At 37.3% G+C, this 27,686-nt stretch overlaps 1 protein-coding gene across 1 annotated transcript in view; it reads right to left on the reverse strand.

Moving 5' to 3' along the window:
• Window positions 1-502: 502 nt before the first annotated feature.
• The window catches only part of RUNX1T1 (RUNX1 partner transcriptional co-repressor 1), a 130,085-nt gene continuing 102,901 nt past the window's right edge, over window positions 503-27,686 (reverse strand). Inside the window, 3 exon segments of the mRNA XM_059994885.1 lie at window positions 503-4,394; window positions 13,637-13,827; window positions 18,915-18,983. Coding sequence (XP_059850868.1) covers window positions 4,119-4,394; window positions 13,637-13,827; window positions 18,915-18,983 — 536 coding nt within the window. The 3' untranslated portion in view covers window positions 503-4,118.

Below are 27,686 nucleotides of genomic sequence, written 5' to 3' on the forward strand. Positions count from 1 at the left end.
CTGTAAGGTTGTAGCTCTCTTCCCATTTTTCCTGGCTCCTCTTGCCTGGGTAACAGCCCCCTGAACTAACTTGACTTGGGCACTCTTCTGACATCATTCCCTATTCATCAATCATGGATGAGCCAATTCCTGTTACAGAGGCATTCTTTGTAGTTGAATGAACTCTACAGACATGGGACTTCCTTGGTGGTCCAGTGGTTAAGAATCTGCCTTCCAATGCACGGGACGCGGGTTCGATCCCTGGTCGGAGAACTAAGATCCCACATGCCGCAGGGCAACCAAGTCCAAGCGCCACAACGAAAGATCCCACATGCCACAGCTAAGACCTGACGCAGTCAAAAAATTAATTAATTAATTAAAAACTCTACAGACGTGCTTCAGCACCATGGAGGATGAGGATGGACACCCAGACCAGGGTCACTGTGTGGACAGCCGTGGTACACACTGAGGATAAGGGAGGCAGGAGAATACAGATTTTTTTTTAAACTTTTTTTATTACACAGTAAAGAATACAACAATACCTGAATCATACTTTAAAGATTCACAGGTTGACAGACCATACATTACAGTCCAACTAAGGAAAAAAAAGATAAACAAGAAACCACAGTTCAGACATAGTAGACTTAAAAGCTCAAGAGTATGCTGACAAAAGCATGATGCCTAGACCCCGCCCCCCAGTGTTAGTCTACCGTTAACTTGTGGTACATGTCTGAATTAAGTATTGCACAACAACTTTAATTTTTCACAATGTCGCAGAACCCAAAATAATATTTTAAAAAATTACTTCAAATCTGCATTTCAACAGTCTCCAATTTTTTTCTGTCCCTTGAGGAATTCGGACAACATGGAGTCGCTTTCTTTCCCTAAGTATTCCAGACGTAGGCATGCTTTGCATAAGTAAACCAGCCTTGAAATTTTTAAATCCCCAAGACATGCACCTACACATTTAAAAAAAAAAAAAAAAAAAGTTAAGGATAAAAAAAAAAAAGACAGGTGGCCCTGTCACACACAGTCTCCTGACAGAGAAAAAGAGAAAAAGAGTCAGAGACAGAGATAAGAGATAGAGGACGCCCTATTCCTATCAGCGACCACCATTCAATTCTATCCAATGAAGATAACTTTTTTTTTAAATGTGTTATACCTACAAATTATACTCTCACATAGCCTGTATATAAGTGACAAGCAAAAAAGGAAAGTAACAAAAGTTTTCTTTTCTTTCTCTTCTTTAGGTTTATGAGGTCTGCATTGTTACCAAGAAGTGATATGGTTTGCAGCTGTATGAGCTTAACTTTTGGTATCCTGGTTCTTTTGTGCCCATTTGGTTTGACTAGACCAGTTTTTGTTAGCTACTGGTGCAATATACATGCTGTCAGAGGTAGAGTGAAACTTTTTGCCACTGAGGAGAATGTAGCAAAACAGGAGGAGAGGAAGAGGAGGAGGAAGAGGGGAAGGAGGAAGAGGAATCAGAGATAGAGCTCAGAGTTAGGGATTTTTTGTATTTGTTTTCACTCAGGGTGCCCTGAATTAAAAGTAATGAGACGTACTGTACTAATCCTTATTTTACACACTAGTGTTAAGAATAACAGTGCTGTTTCACATACATCACAGCTTCTAGAGATAAAGACGTGTGGGTATGACATACCTCATTTTTGGGATTATTTAACCCTTCGTAGCCTAGAACATATAATAGCTCTGTAAGAAAGGACTGTCCAGTGTCACAAGCAGACTAGAAAGCAGAGTGAGGTCAAAGGATTCTGGGAGCACCATGATAAAATATAACCCATTCAGAGCCTGGTTATGTGCTTTCATCTCACTTTAAGCAGGTGTGCTGGCAGATGGACTTCCAACATGAAGATAGATGTATTTGCTCATCAGAAGTTTCTAAACTAAAAAGCCATTTAAAAATAAACATACCACCCAAACAAAATTAAAGTCAACTTGTATGTGAAAATACAGGGGAAAATGCAAAAAAATGTTAGGTTTAAGAGATTTAAGATTACCTATATGCAGATACTTAAAAGCCATTTAAAACTGTGTCCAAGGCTATATTTAAAAACAAAACAAAACCAAAGCTAATGGACCATTTCAGATTTTTAAATCAATGCCTGGTATGTGTATGTATGTGGAGAAGTGTCTTCCCAGCCTTGAAAACTTTGGTTGTCTACACAGCCTGCAGCACTGCTGACTTTCCCTAAAGCACATAACCACATTCTGGGCTACTGTTTTCAAAACTAACAAGTAGTTCTGGTCTGGACCCTGGACGACGAAGGGTTAATGGATTCACACTATACCTTGCTGAACATGTTTAACCTGCTGATCATTTTGGAAAGTAGTACTGGTGCTTTTCAAAATTCCGATTTTGGTCCATCAGATCAGTCTTTGGCTGACTTCCCTTTTTTTAAGAATACTGTATAACCTGGCATTCAGCAGTGTTAAAGCTGTCAGTCTACACCTCAGCATTTGGAGCTCTAATGATTTATCTTTTTTTTTTTTTTTTGTAAAATTAGAAATACTTAAACAACCTTACAGCAATACGCATGCACTGTCTTTTTTTTTAAAGTAGGATATCTTGTTATTTTTTAAAGTCCCTAATAATGATTTTTCAATGAAAAAAAGAAAAAAGAAAAATTCCACTACTACTCTATGCTACAGCTAAACTTGGTGACATGGCTCTAGCATATTTAAAGAGTTTGCTCAAAAAAAAAAAAAAAGCATGCCTAGGGAGTCATTGTGACAGTGCAAAATACATTTATGTACATCCCTCTTACAAAAACACCAATATGTTAGCATTCCGTGAAGCATGCTGGTTTTCAGGAAAAAAAAAAAATTCTATAAGAGAATGAAATAGCAGCTCCGAAAGATAGCCTTTTTCTTTCTTTTCTTGAGGACAACCAAAAAAAGTCTTTTTTTTCCTTTTTTCTTTTTCTTTTTTTGAACTACTAGAGAAATACCACTAATACATACAGATATAAAAGCAGCATAGAAAGATACAGGTTTCTCACCAACTAGGAATAAAGAGACTAAATGTGGGCACGTGGTTAAACTACAACGCGTCTTCACAGTCGTCCAGCACGTTTACAAGAAAAACACCATTGGGAAACCTCACAGGACAGAAGTGTTTTAACACCAAGAGAACTACTAGTTTTTAATTAAAAATCCAAACAGGGTGGGGTTGAAAAAATTTAGAAAGGGGCTGGAGCTGGAGCCATCATTTTTAAAAATTATTTTTCAATATAAAATGAATGAGCTGGAATAGACCCAATGTCTTGCTCTGTGGAACCTTGAAAAAGTGAAGAAACGTTGAGGGCTGTTTAGGGCAGCTGGCTGGTGTCAAAGCTGCCAGGATGCTAACAACTGCAGGCTGAGTCTCTTACTTCTGTGTGTGTGTGTATATATATATAAAGGAGCCTTTTATGTTATGGCATTTTTTTCTTGCTGCTGTATTCACATATCCCACTGCAAATCATCTTTCATTTTTCCTTCTGTTGACCTGGATATTATTTCTTTTCAGAAACAGGAAAAAAACCGAACATCTGTGTCTCCTTCCAATATGCTACACATCTGCGCGTTTTGTGGCGGGTCTTCAAAGTTCAGTTAGCAACCCACGGACGCCATTCATCTTCTTGTTAAAATGTCTACTGCTGTAGCCAATGCTCATGCCCTTGAGGGTTTTCCTCTTTTTTTCCATTATTGTATATAAAGAACATTGTGACTTTTAATGTTAGCATTTTTGCTTTCAACAGCAATTAGCAATCTCTTGGTTTGCTGTTTGGTAAAGCATCGGTTAATGAGGTCATCTAGTTTAAAATCCCAGCTACTGGAAAATAACAAGGAGGAGGTCAAATCTATCATTTCATGTTATATTTTCTGCTCTCTTTTCAGTTCTCTAAGGAAAAGAAATCTTTGTTATCCACAGTAAGTCATTACGACCCGTTACTGGCCCTCTGTTTTACTAACGCCTCAAGATACAGTTAGGTTCTCTCTTGCTGAAGTACTGAACCAGGATAGTCCATCTATAAACAAACAAACAAACAAAAAACAACTTTGAGCATCTGAGGATGAGGAATTGGTTTCACGTTGGTTGTGTTGTCTTTCCTCTGACAGTTCTGAGTGCACATCTAGCGAGGGGTTGTCTCTATGGTGGAAGGGGTCCCCGGGGTGGTCGACCTCGGGGTGGCTGCTGGTGGTGTGTCCATTGGGCTCCCGGCCCCGCTGTTAGGCGTGACGGAGGAGCTGACAGCAGGCGTATCCCCCTGCTGCTGGGCTTGCAGGGTCTGTCCACAGATGTGGTGGTGCTTCTCCCAGTCTTTGTGCTGGCAAAACGAGCCACAGTATCGGGCTGTGTTACAGCCGCTGCAGGTTTCACTCGCTTTACGGCCACAATTCCAGCAACTCTATTGGAGAAGGCAGAAGAAAGTGAAATCCCAAATTATTACATTGACCAGGCTAAGGTCTAAGGAAATATGCTAGGCAGCACTACCCCCTTATTTTTCAGAACTATAAGAATGAAAAATCCAGGTGTGTATGTGTACACACACTAAACACCCTGAAGATGCAGGTTTTGGTGTAACTGCCCAGACTTTTCTGCCAAAAACTATTATGACTTCTAGACAAACTGGTTGAGGCTCTTTTCCATTTGTACTATAAAACCCCTTCCCTTTAGGTTTAGTTATCTTCACATCTAAATTCTCTGTTCACCCATACTAACAACTGCGGCATCTAAATTTTCTCCTTTCTAATACGACTACCACCATGGAAAGACTCAAAGATAGCACTCCTGGCAGAAGCTTCTTCCTTCAAGACACTAACACAAAGGGACTATGAGGATGCTCTATTTGATTCAAAGGAATATAATGGACTAGATAGAGGATTCTATCCTCTGCTCTACCACAGACCAGAAAAAGTAGGGCATGTGTTTAGCTCTTCCCACTGCAATCAGTTATTCACTGTACCTGACAACCAAATGGTAGGAAAGCCTCGAAACAATCCCCTTTACTTCAGCTCCCTGGAGATTGGATCCTTGGTTTGTTTTTTCTCTGATATATTTTAAGTACCCACAACAGTGCCTGATATATATAGTAGGTGCTCAATAAATATCTGTGAAGTTTTAGGACCCTAGCAAGCCTACTGCCAATCTCCACTGGTGCTTTCCAAGAAGTGAGAAAAGCAGAAATGAGGCTGCCTCTGAGATAAAACACATTGTGAATCTGGGGACAGACATACTAGAGATGGAAGAACCCCTAAATGGGACAGATCCTGGGGAATGAGGAAGTGTCAGGGAGGAGACTAACAATGACAGTGCCCTAAGGACCCTTCCAGGAGAAGGGGGAACCTCAGGAAGCCAACTTGAAACGTTTGTGTTTCCTTTGGCAAGACCATCCCCATTGTGAAATGTTATAGCAAGTGATCTTAGCTTTTGACATTAATCCTTTTATCCTGTATCTTCCTATCTTGGTTTTATTTTCTTGCAAAACAAACTTCCGACTGTAATCTGGTAACCCCAACCAGCTGATAGTATGTAGCTGTGTCACAGTTAAAATACCTTTTTTAAAGCCATGATATATATGGATATTAAAAATCTCCCCACTATGTTCCCTGCAATTATTTTGCTTTCAGCATGTTGGCTGTGTGGCTTAAGGTGGGCTCATAAGCCTATTAAAAATGCCCCAGTGGAATGTCAGCCCATCACCCTGGTCTGTGTACAGCTTCACCACTGTGCAAAATATGCACAGCAATTTTTAGCACTCATTCTAATTTGGCTAAAAACTAAAGGAGCTCCTAGAGTCTTTCAAGTGCTGGAAGCCTAAAAACTCAAGAACTACAGCTTAAAACTTTTAGAAAGAACTAAGCCCTATGTTCATATTTCTTTACCATTCCGAAATTATGGCCCATGAAGGGAAAAAAAATTAAAACTTTAAGATCACAAACTCTGGCCAGTGGAAGGTGTTTTCAGTGAACATAGCTGAAGAAATCTAGAAGCTTGATTTATATGTTAATATCATAAATAAAAATGGAATTAAAATTAATAGTACCAGAAAGTAATTTTTTTTCCTACTTCCCTTTAATTTAGCCAGGAAAATATCCCAAAAAATATGTACCTCTGATCAGAGGCTTCATTACCAAAATTAGAAGCCCTTCTTTCTCAAAATTAATTCAATCTTATTGCAAGGACAATGGTTCCACAAAGGCCTGAACAAACATGGGCCTGGCCCATCCTCCAGAGCAGCGAGGTATGACACTCATCACTCAGGAAAGTTTACTTCCTTGAGCTTTAGGCATTTAGAATAATGCCAGCTGGATCCTGGAACAAACTCAGAAATAAGTGAAATTCCTAAATAACATCAGAAAATCCCAATTAGAGAACACAGACCCAGATCCAAAACAATATTTTAAGGAAATTAAACATCTAATCTGAGTTAAGTGGCTTCTTTAGGAAATACCCTGGTGTGAGTCCTATCCGCTTTCTGGCAGAGGCACATCTTGGCAGACACAAGGCAGTAACTGCCCAGTTCTCAATGGCTCCTTCAGATTGAAATCAGATGTAGGCAACCTTCTCAATTTAAGTTGATTAAACACACAGACTAAACCAGGTAATTACAAATGCATGTGTTGGGGAATGGAAAGAGGAGACAGAATGGGGACTTCTTTATTTTTTAAAGTGTTTTCAAAGATGGGAACAATTTTACAAATAAAAAAGTGGAATTGTGCCAAACATAGAAACAGATGTTTTGGATTATGAAGCTGCTGGGAATGGAGCCTTTTTGCCTAGCATTTCTGGATTCTGACCCAGGATTCGAGGGCTCTGGTTAGTTTTACCTCCAGTCCCACTCCGAAGTTGTTCAATCCCATTCATTTACCACCCACCACTGAGACAAAAACAACCTTTGACTTTAGGAAGGTGCAAACAAAGAGCAATTCAAATGAGCTGGTGGGAAAAAACCTGCATATTTTTATTGCTGTTGACATTGCATTGCCATGAATGTATAGGGAACTTTAGCTCAAGTGTTCAACCAATGGAAATCCCCAAAGTGCATATTCCTTTTTAAAAGTTCATTAGAAGACAGACATAGCAATTTCTATTAATTTCTCCTGGGTGGCTCTACCAAATTTCCTGTTAACTAATCCATACCTGTAAGACTGATGCCTGACCACTGGCACTTGGCCTCTCAACCATCACTTCTGGGAACTGTGCAATGTGCAGAATCTTATGAGTACTCTAATTTTAACCATTTTAAGTTTCTAAGCTTTCTGCCATACACAAAGGTGGAAACTGCAAATTGTGTATGATACCCAGGGGTGTAACTGTAGGGCAGGGATTAAGGTGGTCAATGGCTTAATCTAATTTTATATTTTTCAATTTGTGCTTTTCATATTCAGGCTAGTATTACCTGATAGTTGCTTCTTTCATTCATTCATTCATTCATTAATTTTTCATATAACTGAGCTTCCCTTTCAGTCCTCTAAGCAATGATGCTGGCGACTGAATTACCAAAATAGTACAGAAGTCTCGAGAATACCATTTCATAGCAAATTTCATTCCCAAAGCCCATGGCACTTTATAGTCTCCCTTTATTTGTGAATATTATTCCCTTTTCAGCATAAGGAATGTTTTCCTCCCTATTATGGGAATCAGCAATTGGCCAAAATTAGGCTAGGACTCAGATGAAAAATAGGAGGCAGAACACAACCCTCCCTTTTCTAAATGTACTGGTGCTACCTAGGGAAATGGAAATGATGAGTTGAAGCTTTGGGTGTCAAAGCTGCATGTCAAAGATTGTTGATACTTGTTTCATATCAGCAATTCTTTTTTGTCCCTAAGAACAAAATTATTTCCTTCATCTTGTTATTTTAGATACAGAGAGAATGGTCTTTCTGTCCTACCAGCAAAATAATATCCTTTCTGGTTCTTACTGTTGGAAATTCCTTTTACCAGAAACAAAACATTTTCTCCTAAAAAGTTTCTCCAGGTCTCACACACCTATAATTCTCCAGAAAAACCTTTGCACGCAAGTGATGTTCAACGAATAAAGTAGAATGATTATAATTAAAATTCTCAAAATGTAAATAACTTTTATAGTAAATGATTTGCCTAGATATGAAATTACATAGGTAAGGTTTGATTCACTCAGGTCCTTGCACTGCAAACCAAATACTCTTTCCAAAATGCCACGTTTTGCCTATTTCAGATCTTTCTTAGAGCCTGTTTTGGCAGGAATAAGGTTAGGAGGGCACTTCAACCCTGAAAGTACACAGAGGTTGAACCAGGAAGTTGGAACACCAAAGACAAGGTATCATGGTGTGTAATGGAAATGGCTTCCAATTTTGAGTGGCTCCAGTCACCCTTTCTTGGTTTTTCACTTCCAACTATATCACTTAGTGGATTCAGAACTACAGGCAAGTTACTTAACCTCGTAGAGTGACAGTACCTATAAAGTAGGAATCATAACGATAGGGTTATTCAGGATTATGTCAGTGCTAACTAAAGTGTCCTGATGTTCGGTGGGTCCTGAATAAACGGCAGGAACTAACACCACCTCCTCCTCTTGGCACTGGCTGAAAGCAAATGAGACTACATACCATCTCTGCATGGCACAACCTTTACAATTAGAAAGCTCGTGGCCCTGTGCCTCCCTTGATAGGCATTGACAGCTACACAGACAGAACATGAGCTTACTTCCACTTATACGTCATTAGTGGCCAGTTACTTTTTCTCCTTCCTCGCTGCCCTCAGACCTTCTGAAGATTTAGCACTATTGACCTTTTCCCCATTCCTCCTTTTTTAAAAAAAAACTTCCCTTATTGAAAGTCCCTCTAACTTTGGTTTCAAGATAATAAAATTCTGTTTCTTATACTATAACCTCTTCCTCTTCTAGTTTTTCATTTTCCCCTAAATACTTGGCAAGGAGGGAAGTTGGCATAAAGAAAAGAAATATCCTTTCCTTCCTACACTCTACCTTGGCAGTCATGGTCTTAAACCATTAGCTGTAAGAAAATGACTCTCAAACCTTCCTCCAGCCTTCATTTCTTTCCTGAGCTGCTGTCTCTTATTTTCAATTGCCTGTTCTGTAGCGCCACCAGGATGCTCCTCTGTCACCCAAGTCAGTAATCCCTAAACCTGACTCTGGTGTGGTCCTTTTCAGTCACTGGCAACGCTCAGGCCAACGACTTTGTCATCTCACTGGAAACTCCCCTGAAACCTCTCAGTGCCAAATCCTACAGACCCTGCTTCCCCCATGGTCTCCCTTCCTTTCCAATCTCACGGTTACTATTCCTTCCCTGCCCTTCCTGTTAGAATAGCTTCTTAATTGTTTTTTATTTTTTCTCTCTCTTACATACTCACGCTGCTCTTTATAAGGTGACTTGTTTATAAAAGACTTCTACTCATCTTATTTGTACCTCTCAACCACCTTGCAAAGTGAGTTATAAACATTATCCCAGTTTTATAGATGAGAAAAACCAAAGTTCCAAGAGGTGAACCACTCCATGTCATTCCAGACCATCCAATACACCATGAACATCTATGGATTCAGACAGCTGGTCTTTTAATAAATGAAACAAATAAGCAAAAATCTTAGGTAACATAGAATCAGCTCATACTGTGAGAGCTCCAAATTCTTCTGGGGATCGACAGGTCTGATCAGATTGTGAGGCTTTAATGGGAGCCATGCTGGGAGACTGTGTGTAGTAACTGTGTGGTGACTACCTCCTACTGAGTCCACTTAGTCCATCCCCAGAGTCTGGGCCGCACTGCACAGGATCCACTGGGGATGGCTCTATTAATTCTAGAGGGGGTAATGAAGATGAACCTGTCAGAGTGACCTGTTCCCACTATTAGGGCTCAGCAGGTTCTGGAAACAAAGTTTAAAGGTTCAGTCAGTGTTTCTGCTTAAGTGCCACAAAACCACCCAATATAAGCGTGTGCACTTCTGCACCTATCTAGGAATAATGAATAAAGATTGTTTCAATCTGGGGGAAAATATCACTTTAGTGGCTTAAACTCGAAACTAACTATTGGAACAGCACAACTATTTGCTCTCTGTTCGAGGCTCAATTCCAGCCATGTGCTTTGATCCCCTAAGCCAGAACAAGTTACAGATCTCAAAGAAAAGCTGTGGCAGGTTCCTTTTGAAATAGTCCAAATCTAACAATATTCACTGGAAAAAAAGACTCTATATGTTTACAGATAGGAACCAGAAATGAATATAGAAAAAATTAAAATGGTTGAAGATAGCCAGATTCACTGAATTTCCCTTCTTTTGATTTATGCTAATGCTAGCATTACATTCTTGATGAAATATGTAATACACTTTAAAAGAGAAAGTACAGAAAATGTCATTTGCTTGCGTCTGCCTAAGCAGTCCAGTGTCATTCTAACGGTTAGTAATAATGATTATTAGTCTACAAACCAAAGTGAAATTAGAGAACTGGATGGGAATATCCTGAAGGAGTCGAGTGTACTGCCGTGTAGCTACTAAAGAAGTGGCCTGCGAGGCAGGCACCTGGGCTGAGGATCAACATCCTGGTTTTCACATTAGACAGCATAAACTATTTAGGCCTTTGTGCTCTATTTGCCCTTTCCAATCTACAGAGGAAATCTGTCTGTCTAGTTGAATTAAATAATTGATTTGAACTTCTTAAAATGTTTTAACTTTTGTTGTTTATGCACAAAAAAAAAAAAAAAAAAATGAAGAAAGGTTACCTTCACAAAAAACCGCTGGGCAGATCAAAGCCAGTAAGTTTTTAAAGGTTTAATGCTTAAGGAAGATCACCTGATGTGTACACCCCAAACTCTGCATGTCTACTGAAAAACCACAACTCTCTCCCTTCCTTGTCAGCTGGCCAATCATCAAATCCTGCCTTTTTTTTTTTTTGCGGTACGCGGGCCTCTCACTGTTGTGGCCTCTCCCGTTGCGGAGCACAGGCTCCGGACGCGCAGGCTCAGCGGCCATGGCTCACGGGCCCAGCCGCTCCGCGGCATGTGGGATCCTCCCGAACCGGGGCACGAACCTGTGTCCCCTGCATCGGCAGGTGGACTCCCAACCACTGCGCCAGCAGGGAAGCCCAAATTCTGCCCATTTTATCTCACGGGTTCAATTTTCTCCACCCCCAGCACCACTGCCAACCATCTTCATCCAACCATCTTCCTCCTCATCTGTATCCTGAAACAGATCGGTCCCTCCTTTTCATTTCCTCTCATCTCTCTCCACACTGCAGCCTGAGTGATCCTTCCAAAACACTCACCAGCCACATAGTCATCTTGTTTGCAAAGCCTAGCAAAGCTTGCCTTCCCATCTTCCCTGCAAGAAGGCACTGACGTGCGCATGGACCAAAAAAGCAGTGATGAGGCAATGTGGGGGTGGGGTGGGAGGTGGGTGGAAGGTTGCTGCTGAACAGCTCCTGATTATCCTTAAGTATCAGATGAAACAAAATTTTTTCCCAGAAGCCTTTGCACTAAACTCTACTAAGACTCATAATATAGTGATCTGATTCTTCTAATGAATTATACTGAACAAGAAGGTAGGAACCACTGTATCTTCAGTGTCTAGCGCTGTCCACGACATAGAATAATTTGCTCTTGACAGAATAAATAAATAAATGGATATAATTTAGAGTAATATGTATCAAATAACAAACTGCCCTGGGCAGGTTGTAAACCTGATTTTAAAAAAAATGTCCATAGGGTACAGTTTTAAAATCTGTATCCAAAAATGACCTTCATGATGCTTATTTCATTGTTCTGGAACAATGTAAGGACTGACAGCATGCTGAGAGCTCCAGCGTGGATCCTGCCAACCCCTAGCTGCATGACTAGCCATGTGAGCTTCCTCACCTGCAACATGATAAAATGATTACATCTCAAGGTTCTAGCCACCGTATGAGATGAGAAAACCAAAGCTTTTAGAGGTTTAGTGGTTTTCTTGAAATCACAGAATTATAATAGATGGAGCCAGGAATTAAATGTGGCTCTCTGGCTCCCAAACCTTTCCTCCTAGCATAGTCTACTTTAAAATCCTTGAGAAATGTCACCGAAGACAAGGGTAGTGCTATTAAAGATCAGTTTTTCAAGATACCCAAAAAGAAAGAAAGAAAACAGTTACTTTAGAAGATCACTCATATCTAGGTTATTTCATCCTATCTACTATTTCTAGTTACTGCTCGATACACCATATTTTTATAATGCTCAATACCAGTGTCAAGCTCATATATTTTTCTGGATATTAGAAATAAAGGTACACAGCTTATAGATACTAAAGAAATACAGCATTATTAGCCAAATATAAAGACTTAATTCTCAATTTCTCCAAGATATTTATCTTTAGAATTTAGTGACCTATAAAATACTCTTAACATGCATAACAGCCCTAAAACGTTCATATGAAAGTGATAATGTTTTAATGATGGCAACAACTGTGCCTCACAGTATTACTAACTTGAATAGAGCAGGACAAATTCTGTCCAAAAGATGCTAATAAAATTTGTGTTTTCTTTCAAAAAACACAAAACAAAGTCTTTAAATATCTTAGCCATAAGATGCCAGTAAAATTGAATTTATGTCTAGTTTAATTCAACGATGGAAAAGTCTGCAGTTAAAGGGCAGACACACTTCCCTTTGTCCCTCTTTTCCCGAGAAACTTTCAAATGTTGAAAATCAATTGCTTTTGTCCCCTTGCTATTCATCTGCTACACATTAAATAGAAACTCTGGATATCGAATAATTCCCACAGGGTCTTTCATCTACAGACGAGCCTGGTACAAATTAAATTCTTACTCTCCTTCACAAATTGTAGATATGTGTTTTAGTGGACCGTTGATTTATCAGCTTATGCTGTTGCTAGTTCAGCATGGTGTGACTAGTTAACTGTAGTCCTTATCTAAGGGTCCTTTGGGTTGGGGATTGTGGTGCTGTGTTAATGCAGAGCGTTACCATGTTGCTCTGACTTTAGTCTCTGTTGAAAGGCATTCTGTTAGACACTGTGTTTTAGTTACTTCCCAGATCCTTCCGCCATTTAGGCTACGTGTTAATGTGTTTTAAATATACTGTAATAACACTAAATAATATTACCTCTGGCAGTGATGTTATGGTATGAAATGACCATCATAATGGTTATTACAAATAATGTGCAAAAACAGACTGTGCAGAAGATCTCTTAGAAATGTTTAATTGATGCAAGCGTTGGTTTAGCATTCGACTTCAGAACCAATAGTTAAGGAAGTGACTTTGATCCCTGGCCTGCAATATGTCTTCAGACTACACAGCTTACACAGGGTCTCTCTCCTAAATCCCAGCTGTTAGAAGGAAACCACACACATATGCTAACACACACACACACACAACAGAATTCTGAATCTCAATAGTGCTAGGAAGTTCTAAGAATTTCACTTTAATCTGTTACCCACCAAATATATTAAAAATCTTTTTTGGCAGTTGTTCTTTTAGGCCTTTAATAAAAACAAAATTTGATCAGCTCTTGGTCAACTCCACAAGTGCCAAGCCTACTCCAATTCCCCCCCCCCCCCAAAAGATTCGTTTGTCTCAACTCCAATATCCGCCTTTACTTGTGATCTCCTGAAATCGAAAAGGCCCGCCCTCATTAACGGAAGCATCTCCCCAGGGAGTCTTCCATTGGCACCTCACCTCGCTCGAATCTTCCTGCTGGTTGATGACAGCGAGAGCATCCTCCGCCGCCTGCCGCTTGGCCTCTGCCACCGTGCGCTCCATCTTGGCGCGCTCCGAGGTGATCATATCGTGCGCTTTCCGCTCCGCCTCGGACACAGCCTTCTGTAGCTCGGTCATCGCCTGCCGCTTCACCTCGTTGACCGCCTCCTCTGCGTGCCAGGCGGGCCGGACCGGACAAGAGAACAGCTCTTTGTTAGCGCGGGACCTGGGCTACTGATCGCTGTTACACAGAATGCTAGACAACACGCATGACTTTCATCCCAATTACTGGGCAGTTCTTCCGGCTGTCTAAAGAACCACATTTTGGAAATTCATTTTAAGAGAGCAAAGGGTGAGATTTTTTCCTTTAATTTACACTCCTGGGAATATCTTTTAAACTACTGTAGCATCACTACAACTTTTCTACCAAACTAGTACCCCAGAAAGGATTCTGAGACCAGACTAAGTAGACAAAAGGCGAAAATAACCACAAGAATCCTGCCTGGATAATTCAGACACAAGAAGAAGGTGTTTTGCCACAATGCAATAGGTTAATATGAACACAGGGAGTACAGGGGTAAAGCTTTCAGGGAAAGAGAGGAAGGGAACAGATTTTACACAGACACATATGTAAATGCAAAGTTATTTTGCTAGTAAAAGATACAACACAATAACGAAATTAATTTAATGCAGCCCTTTTAAAGAAAATTGAAGATGAAACATACAGAAGATCCAGCTTTTCTTTTTCTTGTCATTTCCTGAGTAATGTGGACATATGACTCTATAGACTAAATGGTAGGGATTTAAAAAAAAAATCATTTTCTCATTTCCAGACTTTCAGCTGTTGTCCATCTACTGAATCAAATATAAACAGTCTTGCATAACCAACTGTTGCACTAGACAAATATAATTGAATCATACTGCAGGCCAAAACAATCAGGCCTGACTACAAACCTGCAAGGTGTCAAATTAGCTCTTTATTTTTGGCTGTGGAAAGGGTGCAAAGATTTGACTAATGTAAAACATAAGATTGACAACTAAAACAAGTAATTTCCATTTTAAAAAATTAACTGTTCTAATTAACAAGGGAAAATATCCTCCCCCTGAATTAGTTTATCTAATTTTCATCTTTATTCAAAGCAAAATGACAATGATTAATTGAAAATTTAATAAGCAGTAATTATTAACTTGGCAAACCTACTACCAATTAACACTCTATTAAAACTAATTATGACATGTTTCATTCAAGTGTTTTCACTTAATTGTTTCACTCACTTGAAAAGCACCTTAATTAAATGTTCTGTTTAATTAAAAACATAGATTCCTAATAAAAATGTTTTACTGTAGATAAAAAATGTTAAGAGATGCAAGTACTCCTATAGTTCCTTAAATTTCTGTAGTTATATTTCACACATCCATAGTTCATGACTTGAGGATCATGAAAAGCCCTCCACTAATAATTAACCATGGTGACTTTTGTAGCCTCCACCATTTTCCCAGAATTATTTCTGAAGTTTGTTTATTCATTTGTAATTACTGTCTGCTAGATTTTATAAACTAAATTACAGGGAAAGATCCAGACTGGAAATATTAACTAAAATATGTTAAGCCTTTGTTGGTTGCTTTAAGATATGTATTTAAAATCTGAAAACAGAGCACTGCACAGAGCTGGCAGCACCTTCTTCACCAGGAGGTGAAAAGATGCCTTTATTATCCTATCATAAATGACTTGGGGCACCAGGGAAGCACTGCCCTTCTAACTATACAGTCAGGGTCTAATTTGGTTTGAATATTCAAGGTGAATTAAAATTCTATCTAAGTGGTAATACAGGACAATAATTTTTGCTTACGATCAAAGCTGTAGCTTGACTAATTGTATATGCAAATCAGGCAATTTATATTTAAATTATGCATTCCTATTCTAATCCCACAGGCACGTACAGATCAGCAAAGAGAATTGGTAGGACATGTGCAAGGTGCTTGAATATTTATTACCAACTGCAAACATTCACTGATCGTTTGAAAAAGAAATATACTGAAGAAAACAGTTGCAATTTAAAAACTATATTTATGGTAGACTTTTTCCAATTTTATAAAGACCTTTAAACTTCAGAGTGTGTTTTGTTATCTTTGCGGTTGCTTTAAAAAATACTACTTTTAGGGGAAAACTGATATGGCCTTCGTCATTTGTTAGGACTCCAAATATTTAATATGGATATCATTATATTATATTGTATTATTAGGATTACATGCAAACTTTGAATATGGTCTGTAGGTTAAATAATTGTGTTGTATGAATGTTAATATCCTGATTGTGGTAACTGTACTGTGGTTACACAAGAAAATGTCCTTGTTCTTAGGAAATACACACTAAAATGTTTACGGTAAAGGGACATCATGTCTGCAACTTACTCTGAAGTACTGAGGTGAAAAATATAATGCACAACAGAAAAAGAGGGAAGGAAAGAGGAAGAGAGAAACAAAAGACATCAAAGCAAATATGGTGAAATAGGGAAAATTGGGAGAAAGGTATATGGGATTTGTTTTTACTATTTTTTGCAACTTTTTCTGCAAGTTCGAAATAATTTCAAAATAAAATGGTGCAAAATATTACATGATGTACTTTCAAGCACAGGATATACTTTTTGCAATTATAATTTTCTCTGAAAAGAAGATGCATGGGTTATAGTACATTGAATTTTAGAGCTCTGCCCCTTTGATATCTTTCAAATGCTTTAAACTTGATTTTATTTACTTATCTTTTGTCACAAAGGTAGTGTATAATAGTTTCATTGCAAAGACACACTTTATAGGTTTTTTCCTAGGGAAAAAAAAATTGCCCACAGCCAATTTTAGACTCTTGGGGGGGAAAAGCTTTCAAATTTTAACAGGCTGAGTGTAGATGTCCTGTTCTGCCTTTGGTGTTTTCCTCATGTTGGAATGCCTTGACACTTCGAACACTAGAAATGCTTTCTAAGAAGTCTATAAAGATAAATATTATAAGCAGTTACTTGAGACTTCCAGGTGAAACTGTCATCTATACTTTAGAGATTCAATATACTCCTTAAAATTTAGCATCTATCCATAGAAAACAATTCCCAAACTGTTTTTCTGCAGCAGATTAGGGATATCACTATCCCTAAGATAGTAATAAGAATACAAATTTAATGGACACTACTTCCAAGTCAGATTTTAGACTGAAGACCTAATGTAGATGGATAGGCACATATTAAAAATATTTGAAACATGGTTTGATAAGGTTTAACCCTTCTTAGAGAATGCATGGACACCACATAAACAAGGATTGCTCTTTCCCTCCTCTCAGAGTCCCCATGATGCAAAGTACACCCAGAACTGGTTTCGGAAACCCACAAAACAGACAGTGAAGAAAAATAATAGTGGACTCAATAGATTACAACATGTCAAGTTAAAAAAAAAAAAAACTGATTAAGTGGAAAGTACATAATGAAGTTTTGAATCTGCTTCCAAATGCTTACCACTTATGGTAGGATTTCCTTTGTGCATAGCTATTCAAGTTGACTTTCCAACAAAGGTGGTATATTCAGAAAAATCTGCTCTCACTTCACAGCAGTCAAACAAAGGCTTGAGTAGATAATAGCACAGAAGGAATTTGGATTGCACAAGACTTCACTGTCAATTTTTCTTTATGAACTATCAAGATTTAACTTAAATACACATAAATAGGGAAATGCAGAGATTCTATCCCTCAACATAAAAAGTCATCCTTGTGCTATCCAAAATGGCAACTCTTTGTACCTATTATTGGAATAAGTTGAACTGACAGCTTAAAATTGGGGAAGAAAAATGGTCAGAAGAAAGATGTAGCAATTCCTTCTCCAGGTAGGTGGCACCCAGCACATTTTAACATCTTATGAGTATCCCATGACTATTATCCTGGTAGAAAATCTTCTTAGAGGCGATGCTCTAAATCTGGTAAGACTATACAGATTATATATATATATATATACACACACACACACACACACACACACACACACACACACACACACACACACACACATACACATATATAAACCTTAACCTTTAGGCTGAATGGATCTACCTTATTTGTATACTGGACATGCAAGAGATCTTTCTCTGGTTCTTAATCTACACTGCTATACTATCAGATTTTGAAACTCCCTGTCACACTTACAAAAAGAGTTATTTCTTAGAAAATTTAAAAAACAACCACAAAACTCGAACAAGAGCCAAGGGACCAGAGTCACCAAGTTGCACAGAACTATAGACATAGCTGTGTCAAATCAAAACCCAAATAGAAATCTTCTGTGGGGAAAAAAAAACCCTTTCCTCCTTGATTGTGGTTCTCAGCCCTATACCCGTCTGATCGTCTGCAGAAACAGCATTTTCCAGTCTCTCAACTCAGACAAACTATTTTAACAGTTGAAGTTATAGTAGCTCAAAGCCACATTATGTATTTGCAATGTCATTTTTAACTCTTGAAACAGGTTTGTGCTTTATCTCCTGAGTTGGTTTCTTTTTAAAAATAAGGTTTTGGCTCAACTTTTAAAGTGCTGGTGTTCTACCAAGATTCTGCCAGATTTGAACTTCTTTAAGCCCAATAAGTCAATGAGTCATCAGAAATTTAAATCTACTTCAAAACGCAGAACAATATCCCTTAATGAAAATCAGATAGTATACATGGAAAGGAAAAATAGAAATTTAGCAACTTTGTCATTTAACTTAATTTAGTTCTGGTCATTGAATATTAATTAGCACAAAAGATCAACTTTAAAAACTGGTTGTAACCATAAAACTTCTGAGTGCCTCAGCAAGTGAACTAGATTTGCTGTGATACATTTAAAAAGAATTCAGGAGATATATGTCAATTATACCCCAATTAAAAAAAAATTAGAAGAGAAGGCTGAAGTAAAACACCAGACTTTGTTTTCATGAAGGAAAAATTGCATGCAATCTGAGACCTCAGGCTTCCAGCCTGAAACCATTATAGCCCCTGAAAAATGGGGTTTATAACAGAAGCATCACCAGACTCTCATTACAGTAGCACTAGCAGATGCCACTAAAATAAAAACTATTTCATGTTCTAATCAGGCCTGGTTTAAGAATATTCATCAGGATTTTTAAATTTTGTATGTGGGGGTTTGTTTTGTTGTTGTTAGCAGTAAAGTCCCTTCTTGTCATTCTTCACGTCACTTCATTAACAACTGCACACAGCTGCCAGAACACTAAATTTGTGTTTTTAAACAATTCTTACCAGCTTTCTTCCAGATCTCCTCTGGCACATATCCAGAAGCAGGCCTGTGAAGGAATTCCCGATGTGCATCTATGAAAAGGATAAAAATTGGTGGAGAGAGGAGGAAAGCACCATAAGCACTGTTATGTCATTACACAGGGTAGAAGCAAGCAATGCCCACTATCTCAGCTTCTCTACAAAAACATAGTTTTAAAAGGCTGGGCATTTCACTTCTAAAAAATAAACAAAAATAGCAAGACCAGTCATCAGAGCACAAGGAAAACAGGTCATTGGTCTAAATGCCTTGTATGCTCAAAGCCAAAACAACTCTAAATATTTCATTATATAATATGATATTTGGGAACACTGTTCCCAACACTCCTTAAGTATGGGAATTTCTATGGGTATATTTTATTTTATTAAAGAAAATAAACTGTATCTGGTAATTTTCTTTTTTTTTTCAAAGTCAAATTGGTAGTTAGAAAGTCAAATGTTAGGGTAACATAATTTTCACACAGCTCTGATTCTACCACCTTTCAATAAATAGTGAGCCTGATTCCATGGCTAACCGGCTCTAACAATTACTTTAAAAAATCTTGATGAGCATTCAAAATTCTCACAAAAATTAGATCATATAGATTTGACATGGATGGAAGCAAGAAAGAATCATTAGAATGGATTCACAGATAGCCAGTTGACCAAATATAACTAGTACATGACATGCTTTCCGGAAAAAAAAAAAAAAAATGAAGTTCCACTTTAAGTGAAATGCTGTGCTTTTATGCTGACCAAATTTTAAAAGTTTGAGAAAACGGATCATAATAAAGCTGATGTAGGAATGCTCACCTCCAAAATAACATCTTCATGAAAATGACATGAAACCTTTTATATATGTTTTTATATATGCTTGAAAGTAAAGTGTACAGTCTTTCAGAGATAAAATATGCACTAAACTTCTTCCATACTGGATTTTCAAATGAAAGTCTATGTATTTAGAAGTTTGAGGGGAAGAAAAAAAATCATTTTAACTTTTATAAATATAGCAATCTTTCAACCCATGATAAATTTCAAATAATTGAAGTTTTCTCTACATGTATAAGAAATGTTAAGTAGCAGACTTTTTAAAGAATACTCTATCTAATGTATGGTGAAGATCAAAAGAAATTCAGTCCAGTTTTCTATATTTTATGGAGCTACAGAATGAGAAAAGCACAATCAATTTATCTAAGTATACCATTTTATATTTGAATGCCTTAGACACATTTGAATATTTTGAATCCTTCGAGGGTACACAGATTATCAGTTGGCCAGAACATAAAATTTCCACAACTATTCTGAATTAGCAAAACCTTATTATAGCTTAGTGAAGGGCATATGGAAACTCTCTGTACTATCTTTGAAATGTTTCCTTAAGTCTAAAATTATTCCAAATATAAAAAGTTTATTTTTAAAAGTTTACGTTATAATTTTATGACTACTTGATAATCAAATGGACTGGAAATACCCATGCATTCTCATGTACACATTCATTTCTATACAGTAAATGATGAAAAGCAAAATGGCTTTATTTAAGTAATTTTCATTTGCTAAAGAGCTTGATAAAACCGTTTGATGCATATACGACTTCCAAGAAATATCACGTGCCTAATTAGATTTGTCAAAATTACCTTTCACATCATTATAAAGTGCAGTCAAGTTCAAGTTCACATTTAGCCACATGACACAGTGAAACAGAGATTTACTTAAGACAACTTTTAGATATTTATTTTTAGGAGAAAAGACTTTGGCTTAAGAATAATTTACTGGATAAGAATAGATTTGTAAAGTCTGAAGACAAACAAAAAAATGCTTTCTCCACAGTAGCAAAAAAAAAAAAAAAGAAAACAAAAAATTTTCCATTTATTGGGTTAAGGAAAGAGTTATAACTTTATAAAAAATATTTTTTAATGGACTATTATATTTATAGGGAACAGGGAAACTGATGTTAAGTTATCCAAATACTAATTACCAGCCGTAGGCAGCACAGGCAGAAGAGTTAGTTCTAAAGCCCAGAGAAGGTGAATCTTGGCTTTGCCACCTGCTCTCCCTGTGACACTGGGCAAGTTAGTTTCTCCGTGTCTCAGCCACCACATCTGTAAAGTGGGGACAATACTACTACATTTGAGATTGCTGCTGTGAGGACTCAGCGAGGTACTTCCTACTACATGCTTGGCATGGCACATCCTAAACTCTGATTAGATGTTAGTGCTACTCCCATCATTATTATTTAGCAGGTTGCCCAGTAAGAATGGATATACAGTCATCCTTTGGTATCTGAAGGGGACCAAGATCCGAGGATGTTCAAGTCCCTTCTATAAAATGGCATAGTGAATAGTGCTGCTCTGAACATAGAGGTGCATGTATCTTTTTGAATTGCAGTTTTATCCAGATATATACCCAGGAGTGAAACAGAAACAGACTCACAGACATAGAGAATAGACTTGTGGTGGCCAAGGGGGAGGTTGGGTGGGGGAGGGATGAATTGGGAGCTTGGGGTTAGCAGATGCAGACTATTATATATAGAATGGATAAACAACAAGGTCCTACTGTATAGCACAGGGAACTATATTCAATAACCTGTGATAAACCATAATGGAAAAGAATTTTTAAAAGAATGCATATATAACTGAACCACTGTGCTGTACCACAGAAATTAACAACACTGTAAATCAACTACACTTTAATTAACAAAAAAAAAGCATGGTATTTGCTTTGGATGCTAATTTGTTTGCTACACACATCCTTTCCTATACTTTAAATCATATCTAGATTACTTATAATTTATAACACAATGTAAATGCTATGTAAATAGCTGCCAGCACATGGCAAATTCAAGTTTTGCTTTTTGGAACTTTCTGGAATTTTTTTTCCCAAATACTTTTGATGTGTGCTAGGTTGAATCCATGGATGTGGAACCTGCGGATACGGAGGGCCAACTGTATACTTATTTCCTTATTTAAAAAAACTAAGGTGAAACGAGAACCATAAAGTTTCTTTTTTCACCCAGCACTGACATCCAAAGGGCACAAAACTTTAGACAAAACAAAACCATTGAAGAGGTTTGGATTAAGTAATACACACCAGTAAATTTTTACTCCCTCAGTACATGTCACTTGGGGAGAGAAGTTATGTCTATAATTAGCAATTCACTGTCTGAACCCTTGATGGGAAGTCCTCAAACTTCTTAGGTGATACTTTTATAAATTTTATTCAAACCTCATGAATAGCCCCCAAATTTGCTCAAAGATAGATAGTGTACTGGAGTCAACTGTGCACCCACCTTCCTGTGTGCTATACAGTCTGTATAGATCGTGAGGATCCATATGCCATACTGGAAAGTTGTGCTGTATTTCACCTTCTTGGCTACATTTCCCTAGAATTCTCAATGATACATTGTCTTATTCACATAGAGTCAAACTCCACCTAACCTAGAACCCTGATAGAAGTACCAACTACAATCAAGCAAAAGTTTTCTTAATCCTATCCTAAGAAAGTGTTTTTTTCCTCAAAATGCTGCAGAATATAAAGGCAAATAAAATTTTTTATATAATATACACCTATTTACATATATATATATATACATATTTTACAATATCCCCTCCAGTTCTAAGTTACTGTGTCCTAGCTAAGCATCAGGTGTACCAACAGAAAGAATGAAGTGATGACAGTAGAGGTACTGCTCAGAAACTATTTTGATTCACTGACAAATTCTACTTTAATAGCTACAGAAACTGAATGATTAATTTAATATTTTCTCTTCTGATTAACTAGTAGCAATAACAGAGTCCACATATGCAAAACTGAGTTTAAAAAACCAAAACAGGTCTTCCCTAGTGGCGCAGTGGTTGAGAGTCCACCTGCCGATGCAGGGGACATGGGTTCGTGCCCCGGTCCGGGAAGATCCCACATGCCGCGGAGCGGCTGGGCCTGTGAGCCATGGCCACTGAGCCTGCGCGTCCGGAGCCTGTGCTCCGCAACGGGAGAAGCCACAACAGGGAGAGGCCCGCTTACCGCAAAAAAGAAAAAAAAAAAAAAAGTGAAAAACCAAAACAAATCCTGAAATTGATCAATATTACAAGAGACAACTTCTCTCTTAAGACTTTCTTATTTTAGATTATTGGTGAATCTAGACAAACTTATGCAAAACATTCTAAGGCTCAGATTCTGAAGAAGCTAATTTTTAACCATTAAATCTTGACCACCTATAAAATATAAGTTGCTGTAAAATAGATGGTTGTGCTAAAATGCAGTGGTGAAACAAAAACAGAAGAGTCTGTGCGAGATGGTTTAAAATGTGAAATGTATACATATGTAACTACTGAAAGATGGAAAAATTATAGAAAAGACCTTATAAATTACGTTTAGCTTACTTTGGGATGCAAACTGCTTGGGGATGAAAGAAGAGGAGGAGGGGAGCCCCCAGAAGATACATCTATGAAATGAGACCAAGTCGAAGTGGGGGAAATGTTTTAAGAAATGTGAAAAGACAGAAAAAGCAATCTATGATGTATGGAAGAGATGGAAGATGCACTACACTTACGACAGATGGAGACCATTGGATACTAGATACAGCAAGGGCCGCCATCAATATACATGAAGGGATGAGCTGATGGCCTTTGGAGAACCAATGTGACCTCATATGACCCAGGACAGCAATGCTCAAAGCTTGGCAGCACCTATGTTATGGCCTTCATCCTGTAGTGGGCAGAATGAGGCTGTGATCATGATAATATCTATTACAAAAACCATCAAAAGAAAGGAAGGGTTAAATGAGTTCATCTTTAGAAATGTTACTTATTTTTGTTTTAAAGGATAATAAATCCAGAAATCTCAACTTTATGTTCAGAAGCCCAACCCAACCTAGAAGCCAAGAACTACATTAGGATTTTCATCTTTAACAATAAAAATACCTAATGCTGTAGGAGGCAACCATCTCTTCTTGTTTTTCAAAGATGGACATATTTAACTAGTAGTCACGTCTTTTTTAACCCAATATACTAAATATAGTAGACTCTTTAAATACAGTAGGCACTTTACATTAGGAGCTCAGATGCATCGTCTTGAAATGAATTTCATGATGTAATTTAAAAGGAATCAATACAAGTACATAAAATCTAAACTGTTATATACAGATATACTCTGAATAACTTGTTTGTGGTTTTTATGATCTGATAGTATAGAAGTAGAAAAATATATTCCTTTGGATGGGAGTAAACTATTTTTCTATAGCCCTGTATTATGAATTAGGGTCCCAAAGGTATAACAGATTTACTGTATTTAAGACGGAATTCCCCTTTTCTTGTTTCTGTGCCTATTATATAAATTAGCCACCCAAACATTACTGCTTGGAAATACTTTTGGAATGAAAAGATACCTAAGAATCTACTATAATTTCATAAAATTGTGTGCCAAGCAATAACAGTAATTTTATGTACGGCTCGCTACTCTCTAAACTGTGAGATTGCATGTTAGAAATCATAATAATAGCTATTCCTTATAGCACATCTACTATGTGTCAGGCACTGTCCCATATGCTGTATAACTGTTAACTCATTTAATACAGAAACACCTATGAAATATGTATTGTTACCATCCCCACTTAACAGATGAAGAAACTGAGGCAGAGAGTTACTTGCCAAAGGTCACAAAACTAGTAAGAAGAACCAGGGATTCAGATCCAGACATCTGCTCAAACCCTGTGCCTTTAACTTTCATGCTAGATTACCTGAGCATTGAGACAGTTAATGAGAAACTCTATAATTCAATCATGTGACAGTGATAAAACTTGTCAGCCAAAGGAATTTTAAAATATTAATTTCTGTACCAATTACTTGAGGCAGGAGGTGGTATTAATTCAACAAACTTATGAATCTCTAAGCCTTCTGTGAATGATCAAGTTGATGTATCATTTCATTTAAAACAAAAACCTCTTTCTGAGGTTTAAAAAATAGTTTTTAAATTGTTTAAAAAAATTAAAAATTGTTTAAAAAAATAGTTTTCCAATTTTCTTAAGACTTGGATATTTGGAGTTTTTTCCTGGAAAGCAAGTGAGTTATAATAATAATACAAATAATTAAAATCTATTATTTCAAGGAAAAGTGTATTATTTCAAAAGTCCTTCAAGATAACAACCTGTTTTTGACTTAAAGAGTAGAAATAACATTATGGACTTAGTGTGTACTCAGCTTTAAAACTGTTTAAGAGGCTACTCATTTAAAATAGTCTTTACTTAATATCTGGGGGGAACTCCCCAAATTCAATTAGTAATAGATTAATCATGTTATCTTACCAATCCCTCAAACTGACTTAATACTATGGATATATTTCAAAAGCGAGAATGGGAATGAGTTTAACAAACACAACACAACAGTTATGGAAGTTACATTTTTCTCTGTACAGTCACCAAATACAATTTAAAATGCTAAAAATGAGTGTATGACTAAATGTTGTCATTGTTTCTAAGATAGGAATGTGACTAGGGCAATATTTTGAACTAAAGATATCTTCTATAACATTATTCTGAAGGTCTCATTTGAGACCAGACAGCAGCTTAAGAATTAAGAGAATCCAGCTAAAGGAAACACATGTAGAATAATCATAGGATACGGAGCTCTTAGGCATATCCATATGCCTATATCCATAAATCCATATCCATAAATTTATCAGTCAATATCCTTAATCCTTTAATTACACACACTAATACATTCGACTCCAAAGCCTAAGAGAAAACCTCAGAAAGCACTTAATGTAAATGATTGTGCCCCATATTACAAACTACCTGCCTTATTTATAGCCATAGCCCAGCTCAGAAGATGGATGGAACTCGAAGACTTCAGGAATCTACTGGCAAAAGACACCAGGGAAATATAACTGTTGGATGCTAAAACTTGCATATTGTGTGGCTCTTGACAGGTTCTCCCTATGGCTGTGATAAGTTTCTTTAAAACGCAATCTAGGGTTCTGTGTCCCTAAAGAATAGGACTGTTTTAACAGAGTCCCAACAAAGAAATGAACTACTTGTAGTCTTTGAAAAATACAATCTATAAAAGCTTAAAACCAAAGCGATCTCTTTTTTACCAAAAATATGAATTCATTAAGCATCATTAAAAGTAATGTGATTTGTGTACTCTTAAGGAGTTTTTAAAACCAAGTTTATTCTTTTGATTACATAACAGGGAAACTAAACCTAGCTTCCTGGAGAACGATGAACACTTGTATCACTAGAATGCGTGACTATAGATGATTACATGATAACGGTCCTATGTTCAGTGTGCTGAATATAACTCACATAGGTCTGAAATCCTATCCATTTCTGAATTTTTTCTTTTACAATAAACAGCAGATAATATTAATCCTGTCAGTGCAGAGGACTGAATTGAGCGGCCTGCTGGTATGACCACTAGCTATCTCCTTGCCTATCTCTTCCACTAGCTTAAAAGTTCCTCAAAGGAAGGAATTAAGAATATTTTTCCTTTATTACAGTGCCTAGCATGATGCCTGACACACAGTAAGCCAGGTTCAACAAATAAGCACTGACTCGATGCATTTGTTAAATAGAGCCAGCTAAAATGGATATTTTTACTCCCAAAGTTTTGTTTAATTTAAGGCCCTCAATTTTTGCCTAGATTGGATGATTACAAATATTCTCTTTATTATTATTATTATTAGCCAATTTTGGTTCACAATACAGAAGTAAAAAGCAAGATGCTTATTCTATTCTAAACAGTTTGGTTTAATTTGGTTCAAATTAAACTTAAACCTATTTTCACTGCTTGCCTTAACATAAGCTAACAACACTTTTCTCTTTAAAATATCCTTTAGAATAATGTTTGTTGGGTAAATTAAATGACCTGGAATCTTCCTTTATTTAATACTTATTATGGCAATAGACATTCAGCATTCAGGGATTAGCAGGAATTGACGAACCTAAGTGCAAAGGAAACTTTAATGACTAGGAATCATTTTAATAAAAAAAATAATGTGATCAATAGTCAGATAATATACTTCAAGTTTTAAATATTTGATAATCAGCCATGGATGATAATGAGGCCAAAGTCACGAGCTTAATCTGCACACAGGTAATTAGTTTTGTTTTTACAGCATGGACTGTACCCTAACCTAAGCTAGGTAGCAGGTGTGGGGCTAAACACATAAGAAAAATGAGATGAGAGAACAGGGGTCAACACAAATCCATCTCCATTAAGTTGACTCAGACTGTATATACAAGTAGTGGCCAGCAACGTAAATGACAGTAGCTTATTATTAATTTAGGAAAAAGCCCACAGGCCTCTCAAAAATTATTTCAGGTTCAAATTTTCTTTCCATGTACTTGGGATTACTTTCTATTTATAACCCCAACAATTCCCAAATCTCAATACTAAATACGGCCACATGTACACATTCAATTTCTAAAGCACTGCTATATTAATAGTCCTGTAAGTTACTAGAATTAATAAAATCACAGTTAAGCCATCTAAGTTAAGGTCATGGAAGAGCTAAATCTATATCACTAATTTTCAAGTGGCAGTGGGCAAACTATAGAGCCCTTAGGTCTCTTCCTGGAAGCGTTTTGAGATAAATTACTCTCCAACACTAGGGTGCAGCAGAATTCCCCGGAGAGCTTGCTAGAAGCTCCAAGCCCACTCCCAGAGATTTTGTTTTTGCAGGTTGGAGACAGGGTCCAAAGAGCTATTTTATGAAGGAGCATGCATTTTAGTGATTCATGTGAAATTCTGGTCCAGCTTTGAAGCTTTG

Source organism: Delphinus delphis, chromosome 17 (assembly GCF_949987515.2).
Source record: "Delphinus delphis chromosome 17, mDelDel1.2, whole genome shotgun sequence".
NCBI classification, from domain to species: Eukaryota; Metazoa; Chordata; class Mammalia; order Artiodactyla; family Delphinidae; genus Delphinus; species Delphinus delphis.